Below are 9,423 nucleotides of genomic sequence, written 5' to 3'. Positions count from 1 at the left end.
GCGCATCTCCATGCTCTTGAACTCTGTTAAGTATTTCTGTTAGCATAAGGTGGCTTAGAACTGTACTGTGAGAAAAACAAAAGGAACGGTTAGAATTGCTGTAAATGTTGAACATGTAAATGATCATAAAAACAATTGAGACGACATTTTGAGCTTCTCTTTTTTTATTGAGACCTTTTATCTTGTCTCTGGTATCCTACAACCATTTTAAAGTAACCATCCTTGTGATTTTGCCACTTCCACAAGCCCTTGTTTAGTAGTGTTTTACTTGTAAATATATTAGAAAATAAAATATGGTGACAATTAACTTTTTATCCTCTCCTAAGTGCCATTAGATTAGTGTGGCTAAGTAATGAAAATGGGTGCATTTTAGATTTTTATGGACTGAAGCCACAGAATTTGCAGCTCTGGTTAAATTGTCCTATTGTACTGATCTAGGACCAGAGCCTTAAAAAAATCCCTCCCAAAAAACCTGAATCTGGTGCTGGGTTCCCAAATGCATCAGATGTCAAAATCATTTAGTGCATTAATGAAACCTTCTGTAGCAGTCAAGATGACTTTTCATGCATGGGGAACTGCGCTCCCACTCAGCCGCTTTCTAGGAATAGCAATGCCTCTTAGTGTAGATCAGACTTTCCAATCAGTGTGCAACCTTGCCTTTCTGTCAGGTGCTGGTCCATAATGTAGTGAGAATGAAAGACTGCTCCTCCATCAAAAGCTTTTGTGAAATCAAGACTAAACGTCTATGAGAAAGATGAAACCTGCCTCGAGAGCTCTGTTCTCAGATCAGCAGCACAGGGCAACTTCTCCCAGCATGGCGTGAGCAGGTGGCTGGTGTGGACGAGGGGGGGCACATTTGTGATGAAAGGGTTGAGGGAGAGGGTCCGGTTCTGGGCCTATGGGCCCACGGTTTGGTGGTCAGCGCTCGGCTCTGCAAGGTGCCCCGAGCTGAGGAGGTGCGCTTCGTAAAGTTCCTGCACGGTGCTCTGGGTCTCCACCATGTCCTCTGGGTATCGGGTCTGGAGCTCCTCGTTGGAGACGTAGTGTGTGCCAGCGAACTCGGAGAAGTAGCGGCCGACCTCGGGGTGTGCAATTTCCAGCGGGGCCGAATGGGGCTCCAGGTTCTCTGCAAATGGACAAAAAGTCTAGTCACGGTAGTACGTAAGGAGAGAAACACCAGGGCCCTGTTCCAGCGCATGTGCTGTCCTTGGGGTGTTCACGCGACACCTTTTCAAACGCTGATCCTTCTCACAGTTGTCTGTTGGACACTTTGCATCACTCGACACCTTTTCAAAGGCTGATCCTTCTCACAGTTGTCTATTGGACACTTTGCATCACAAACGACGTGCCCTTTAGCCTGCGCATCGTGCTTTGCATTTTTAAACCGCATCGTTAAGTTGAAAAACCGCCAACTATTGTGTTTAGCGCTGCAAAAGAGCACCATGCACCATCTACCACCGAACAGTCAAGACTGAGGATGCCTTTTCTCTATTCACCCAACATGAAGGAAAAGTGAGCTTTGTCTCCCGTACACCTCCAGATTGGACTGCTATTTAAAAGGCAGCATGGAACAGTTCGTGGGTCAGATGGGATATTTGTTTACCTTTGTTTTTTTCTCAAATTTACCACTAGCTGTCTCCCTGTATAGCTGTGAAATCAACAGCAAAAGGTCAGCCTGCATCTCCTCCACTATACATGAAACATGCCAGAAGGGGGCGCCACAGGCACAGAGTCATGCTTGCAGTGCCCACTGCCTGTGCTTACCCTGTGCAGCATAACGGCAGGTGCCATCCTGCACCAGAACGTTGTAGAAAGGCTGGTTGGCACCGCTGGTCAGCTGATGGACTCGCATGGTGGTGATCCATTCTTGGCTCATCATGCATTTGGGGTCCCATCCATAAATAACGCAGTTATAGCCAGACCTGCAAATCGAAGAAGCCAGTTATCATGCTGTCTAGCTAACATTAACTATTAAACCCTGTGTTTCAACTCTACATTTTTCTTTACACCTAGGCTAAATGCACATCGGACACATTGCAGTGAAAGATATACTTGCCAGCTCTCCAAACAAACAGCACTCCATTTCCTCCACACAGAACAAGACCGAGAGGTCTTAAGGAACCAAATTTATTTCTTACTGCCGCTATTAAAGTAATTTAGCCCAGTGTCTGTTTAGCACTGTCAGGCACCTCCACTCGCTTTGGTGGAGAAGGCCGTGCTCAGCTAGGCCAGGCAGCCATGCAGATGCCTGAGCAGCTGGTCGCCCACCTCCACCCAACTCTGGTGGAGAACAGGAATACTGCTAGCCCTGCCACTCTGACAGGTGGAGCATAACCGGCCACATAATTTGGAGAAAAGTAAATGGATTTTAAAATTGTGCTTGTACGGGGCACATTTGCGTTACTGAGCGCGGATTTGACTGAGACGTGCTGAGGAAGGACACTGAGACAGAAACAGGCTGAAACAGTGCGGATATCCAATATCTGACCTGACAGTTATACAGGGCAGTTCCATTACTTCTGTCTCTCGCTCTCACAAACACGCAGATTCTATTCATTTTAATTCCTTTTTTGACACACACACACATACACACATATACACACACACACACACACACACACACACCTCTTGTGTTTCATGATAAGGCCCACTGAGTATTGCACTTGGCTGTGCTCGGGCGCACTGCGTCTCTTGACATCGGGCTCCATGGGGTGCCTCTTGTGCTGGATGTGCTCCAGCGTGTGTTGCACCAGATAGCCCACAGCGCCGTGCTGCGAGGGGTCCAATGCCTGGATGTGCTGCAATATGTCCAGCACCTGAAACACAGACAGAGAGACAGACAGATGGAGAGACAGAAAGATGCAAGTCAAACTGGTAGGCATCTGTTCTTGCATAACTTTAATTTCGTTTTTGACATTTTAAGGTCAAATGGTTGACATCTCAAAAAGCAAACTGCTGTACAAGTACAATTTAATCTAGTATTTCACTTACACTGTCTACAATTTAGCTCTGGCCTTTGTGTTCTCTGTGCATTGTTTTGAAACATAGAAAACAAACTCCAAACGTCAAACACTTTCTTTGTGCCTGCAGCTGAACCGAATTTTAAAAACTCTTTTCTTTCCCTCTCTGCAGTATTTGAGTGGACGGCTTTGCGGTAAATCTGCAGAGATGGTGTGAGCTGTGCGGCGTGCGGAGCGGACCTTCTCAGGCCAGATGCCCAGGTGGAAGTAGAGGCGCGCCTGCAGCAGCAGGTATTGCACGTTATCAGGGTCGATGGTGAGGTAGAGGTCCAGCGAGTCCCGCAGAAGCTGGTATGACTTCTCGTTGCCTTCCCTGCATGGGACGAGAAAGGCGCATGAACTCACACACAATCCCGCCCTTTTAGATTCCAGACCGCAGAGATAACTGCAGGCTTCTTAGCCGATGCCTCTCGCATAGGCTTGGAAATGAGGTTCACACTCGGTGGGTTAAACGCGGACGCTGGAGGGCTGCAGATATAACCTTTTTAATCCTGTTCGAACACACCCTGTGCATCTCAGGATGGGTAACTAGCTGATGTGTATATCAGGGAGAACATTAACCTCCACCATACTGTAGCTGTCCACACAGAACTGGTGTTTGGCTGAGGCCAGCAAGTCCCACTGCAGTTGTAACATGGGGCTGGGGGCACAAACAGAGGCACTCACCCTCTCTTGCCGATGTTGAGCAAGTTGCCCACCATACGAAGGAGCAGCTCTGTGGTGCTGATGGAGCCATAGTACTCGGCCGTCACCTGCTGTCGGATCAGGTATTCGCACTCCCTCGCCGTCAGCTGCTTGCCTTTCCCGAACGCGTCAACGTAGATGTAGTCGTAAATATCATCACTCCTGTATAGAGTGTAGCACCTTTAGTTTTACAAATGCAATTCATCGTTCCTGAGCTTTATAATCTTTTAAACGCATTTTACGACAGCTAGAACAAAGACAATAAAATAATCAAACAGATTCGAAACACACACACACACACACACACACACACACACACACACACACACACACACACACATTTATATATGAGAAGAAGATTCCAGGTGAGTAACTGCAGTGCTGTGTACTACAGTAAGAGAAGCAAAGTGCACTGTGAAGCACTTTGCTTGCACAGCTGATAAAGGACCTCTGTCCGAAATGTCCCGTTTCCCTGAAAGAGTGTGTACTTCACTATGATTCTGGAGCAATCTCAATATCAGTTAAGTTTCCACGACAGACTGCAAAGCTTTATCCAGGGACAGACGAGTGGTCTCATTAACCTCTGTTCATACTCTCTCTCTCTCTCTCTCTCTCTCTCTCTCTCTCTCTCATACATACATACACACATACATACATACACATACACACACACAATATTATATATATATATATATATATATATATATATATATATATATATATATATATATATATATATATATATATATATATATATATATAGAGCTCTGGAAAAAAATGAGACCACTCTAATTTTTTCTTAAATCAGCTTCTCCACATCTACAGCAGCCGTTCCATTCAAGTGTGTGTTTCAATTCTCTACCGACTGTGATCATCGCCACCTCATTTGAATGTCTCTTAACAACCGTAAGATGATGTCAAATGACCTACAAAAAGAATGGCCTGCAGAAGCTGGGGTGAATTGCACAGCGAGGATGGTTCAAACAGGCTTCTGGAGGTAGGGCTGAAGTCATGCAAAGCTAGAAAAAAGCCCTTCATCAATGAGAAGCAAAGAGGAGCCAGACTGAAGTTTGCAAAAGATCATAAGGATTGGACTGTGGAGGACTGAAGTAAGCTTATCTTCTCCGATGTGTGCAATTTTCAGCTTTGTCCAACACCTGGTCGTGTAATGGTTAGATGGAGACCTGGAGTGGCCTACAAGACAGAGTGTCTCACACCCACTGTGAAATTTGGTGCAGGATCGGTGATGATCTGGGGCTGTTTCAGCAAGGCTGGAATCAGGCAGATTTGTCTTTGTGAAGGACACATGAATCAAGCCACTTGAAATCAAGCCACAAGAAAACTTGCTTCTTTCTGCTCTGACAATGTTCCCCCACTCTGGTGACTGTTTTTTTCAACAGGAAAATGCTCCATGTCACACAGCCAGGTCAATCAAAGTGTAGATGAGGGACCACCAGATCAAGACACTATCATGGCCAGCCCAATCTCCAGACCTGAACCCCACTGAAAACCTCTGGAATGTGATCAAGCGGAAGATGGTCACAAACCATCAAACAAAGCCGTGTTACCCAACAGCAAAGTGAAAGACTGGTGGAAAGCATGACAAGATGCATGAAAGCTGGGATTAAAAAATCATGGTTATTCCACCAAATATTGATTTCTTGACTCATCCTAAATTGAAATATCAGTACTGTGTTGTTTCTAAATGAATATGAGCTTATTTTCTTTGCATTATTTGTAGTCTGTAACTTCTGTTATTTTGACCATTAGTTATTTTTATTAAAAAAACCATAGTCTAAAATACAATATTATTATTTGGAATTTGGAGGAAATGTGTTGGCAGTAGTTTATAGAATAAAACAAAACTGCTCAGCCTGGTCAAACACATAACTATCAATTGTAAAACTAGAGAAACAGATAATTTTGTAGTGGTCTCTTATTTTTTCTAGAGCTATATATAAATAAATTCCCCACTCGCCCTCCTCCAGGCGGTCTCCTTTTTCCTTTAAGCCTGGGTCCTCTACCAGAGGCCTGGGAGCTCTGATTACCAGAGGAACCATTTACATTTACATTTGTTACAACAGAACCACTGTTGTCTTCATCTTCCACATCTTTTCTAGCTCTTTTCTCAGCTCTTGGTATTTTTCATGATTTTTGTGTTCCTTGGTCCTGATGTTGTAATCACTTTGGGATTGCTACATTTATCACTACAACCCTCTTCTGATCTTTGTCCATCACTGTGTCCAGTTGGTTATCCATTACCATTTTGTCAGTCAGGATCTGGAAGTCCCACAGGATCTTGGCTCAGTCATTCTCCACCACCTTCAGACCTTCCAGCCTGTACTTGGCACAGATATTTCTGTGTTTCTGTGCCAGCCACTTGGTTATTGTGTTCCATGTACATTGCCTGCTAGCATCTTGCATCCCGCTGTTACATGCTGGATTGTCTCAGGGGCATCTTTGAACAGTGTGTATCTGGAGTCTTGCCTAGTGTGGGAGATCCCAGCCACTATTGATCTTATATTCAGATCTTGTTCCTCTGCTGCCATTAGTGCCTCTGTGGACGTTCAATCCAGCCTTTCCCAGTTATTGGTAGGATTTCTCCATATCAGCCACTTCCACTATTTGCCACTGGTATATCATGCAAGGGTTTATGCTGCCAGGATGGTTCCTTCTCGGGTTTCTGCTGTCTGAGGTACTCACTAAGCACTTCATCACTTGGGGCCATCTTCCTGGTATACACCTGGATCTCTGATGTTTCATTGTGGATATTGGCAGTGATTCTCACATATCCTTGGCCTCTCTCCTTCCGCTTAGTGTATGGTGTCAGAGTGCTGGATTATATGTGTGTGTGTGTGTGTGTGTATGTATGTATATGTGTATTTTATATTATATTATATTAATATATATATATATATATATATATATATATATATATATATATATATATATATATATATATAAAAATATATATAAATATATATATATATATATATATATAAATATATATTTATATTTATATATATATATATATATATATATATATATATATAAATATATATATATATTATATATATATATATATATATATATATATATATATATATATATATATTAATTACACACTAGAATAAATAATACATTAAACAATTGTAATGTGCTTATTTTTCCCCAAGTCAGACCTATATTTAGGACATAGTTAACAATAACATTAACAACAACAACAACAACAATAATAACTTAAGAAGTAATTCATGCAAAAAAGCCCACCTAGTCTGGCGCTGACACCAGCGTAGCAGGAAATGGTTGGGGAAGTTGACAGGCTCCAGGAGTACTCCCAGCTTCCTGGCCAGTGTCATATACAATACAGAGAGGCTGATAGGAATGCCAGTCCTCCGAAGCACCACCTAACCAAGGGATGAAGAATGGCATGTCACCAATACCTTCTAACTCTCTCTGCTGGAGTTTAGGAGCCGTTTATTACATTCAAGTTTACAACTGAGGCAGCACCCACAAAAAACAAACAAACAAAGCTCATGCAAGTCACCAAAGAAATAGTGCAGCTGTGTAAGACCTGAACAGTAGTAGTTGGCGCGATAGCTGGGTACCTGATGTATGTAAGAGTTGAGTGGGTTGTAGTAGTCACATTCGTTGCCCTTGTATTGAAGCTGGTCATACAGAACAGCATTAAGAGCACAGATGACCTGCCTCTGAAGTTCAAGGTCCTCCACTAAGCCGTGACCTAGGAACAGAGCACTTATGTGAACATACAGAGAGAGGTACGATCACAGCTTCACCACTGACATGAAGTACATTTCAAAATGAAGCCAACACATGTGAAATGCTCAGTCTGCCTTTGGCTGTGTATGTCTGACCTACCTTGGCCTGTTCGCAAGCTTGGATGAGAGGCGTTTTTCACCCGTAGATATTTTTTTACCTTGTCGGTTATGTCATCTATTTGGACAGATATACTTTCGAGGGTGACATCAGCCAGTGGGTTACAGTACTGATCAACCAGTACGGCACCTTGAAAAGGGAGCATTGTATAGGATTTGAAGTAAACACTGGAAATAAACATATTATTCACAATGGCAGTTTGACTTTTCCTTTTAAAGATAAACTCCTACTTAGTTTTGAAAACATCTAACATCTTAGAAACATATATGTAGAAAATACAATAAAAGATGCAATAAATTGTGCAGTGACTTCACCTTCCAAGGCCAACTGCTCTTCTGGAGGACGCTCCAGAAAAGCCTTCAGAGACCTTAAGACTTTCTGTTGGCGAAGGAAGTATAGGATTTTCTTTGCATAGTACTTCAGCGTCAATCTCTTCCTGAAAGACAGATAGAGGTGATTTGGACACTCGTGAACACTCAGAAAGCATCTGAAGCTGAGAGGAATGAAAGACCTAGAAAAGGTTATGACCTTCTGTCTGAGTTGAGAATGGAGAGGAGCTCATCTTCACAAAAGTGTTCGGGGGCACCAAGGGATTCAATCTCAGCAAAGCTGTCCCCCAAAACCTGGCCAATGCAAGGCTGAGTTAAACACAAATGGGTTAGTGTTTAAAAGCAGCCACGACCACTTACCTTACACATTTATTTGCTTTCCAGCTGTGTCTTAATATATAAAAATGTTCAAGAATAATTAATGCACTCTCAAGATTCATCACTTGAGAACTGGCCTGTTCTCCAAGTCACTTACAACTTCAGCGAAGAATCTTTTGGAGATAGACACAACTGTTCTTTGGATCTGTAGGCAAACCATATGCCTTGTCTTGAATTCTTTTAGCCAATCATAAGATTCATTCTGCCGATAAAGTTTCTGTAGCCTAGGCCACCTGTAAATAAATACAAAATAGGCCTGTTATTTATCCTCACATAAATGGCATCAGGTACAGATTAACCTAAGCAAAAAAAATCTTAGAGGTTGATCTTTCATACAAACAATAATGTCTTGTTCAGAGTAGTCTCATGATCTCACAACTTTAACTGTCTGTTGGCACGACGTTGGGTACTTCATAAAATTATTATTTTAATAGGCTATGCAAGGTCATTCATTTCTATAACAAACGAACAAGAAAATATTGGATATTTCTACTTGCTAGGATTTTTCCTCATATTTCTTAGATAGCTATCAACCTGGATACTAAATGATGCAGCAGTTGGCAGAGAAAGCTAGCTAGTTTGCTAGCGATGGTAAATTTGGTGCATTAGCAGAAATGTCAGTGAAATTACTGACAGTTTGACTTATGGTGTCAGAAGTGATTCTGGACACGGTTAAAATTCCAATAAGACTTTGATTACTCAAATCTAATCCAGCAGCAAATCTATAAACAAAACTGCAACAGACCTTGGACGTGTTTCATGCGCTATAAGCCGTTTTACCTGAGTTTGTACTGGTGTCCCCAAACCTTTCCACTGCCGTGACACACGTCATGTAGTCGCTTGCAGCAGCAGGAGACGTTAGAAATGTCGATATGGTTTAGGATCGGGAAGCACAATATATACTCTAATAATTCGGTCGGTAAATCAGTTAGTCTTTTTATATATGTTTCGGATATAACAGAATTGGCTCCCCAAGCCCGTTCTACGCTACAAGGCGTCGCCATCTTTTCTGTTTACTCCGATTACATCATCGTGGAGGCCACGCCCTCTTCTGCAGTGGCTAGAACAGGATGAGCGACAGCGAAAACATAGCATACGATTTTGTTTCTTTTGGG

At 42.6% G+C, this 9,423-nt stretch overlaps 1 protein-coding gene across 1 annotated transcript; it reads right to left on the bottom strand.

Annotated features, from left to right (window-relative positions):
* Positions 1-146: 146 nt before the first annotated feature.
* On the bottom strand, positions 147-9,339 carry fbxo21 (F-box protein 21). The gene is made up of 12 exons (XM_027010602.3): positions 9,089-9,339; positions 8,406-8,541; positions 8,130-8,239; positions 7,916-8,037; positions 7,584-7,730; positions 7,313-7,446; positions 6,975-7,111; positions 3,687-3,866; positions 3,201-3,333; positions 2,626-2,816; positions 1,765-1,922; positions 147-1,126 (listed from the first exon to the last, which is right to left on the bottom strand). Exons 1-12 carry the CDS (start codon positions 9,310-9,312, stop codon positions 897-899), a joined length of 1,902 nt encoding a protein of 633 aa, XP_026866403.2. The 5' UTR covers positions 9,313-9,339; the 3' UTR covers positions 147-896.
* Positions 9,340-9,423: the final 84 nt, after the last annotated feature.

Source organism: Electrophorus electricus, chromosome 5 (assembly GCF_041902795.1).
Source record: "Electrophorus electricus isolate QZ-2024a chromosome 5, ASM4190279v1, whole genome shotgun sequence".
Taxonomy (NCBI): domain Eukaryota; kingdom Metazoa; phylum Chordata; class Actinopteri; order Gymnotiformes; family Gymnotidae; genus Electrophorus; species Electrophorus electricus.
The sequence above is the reverse complement of the archived record's forward strand: the minus strand, read 5'-3'. Positions and strand labels throughout refer to the sequence as shown.

Excerpts from the sequence above, each read along its gene's own strand:
- fbxo21 (XM_027010602.3), bottom strand. The coding sequence starts at position 9,312 with ATGGCGACGCCTTGTAGCGTAGAACGGGCTTGGGGAGCCAATTCTGTT. Across the intron at positions 8,240-8,405 it reads AAAGATTCTTCGCTGAAGTT|CCTTGCATTGGCCAGGTTTT; the intron begins GTAAGTGACTTG and ends TGTTTAACTCAG. Across the intron at positions 7,731-7,915 it reads AGAGCAGTTGGCCTTGGAAG|GTGCCGTACTGGTTGATCAG; the intron begins GTGAAGTCACTG and ends TCCCTTTTCAAG.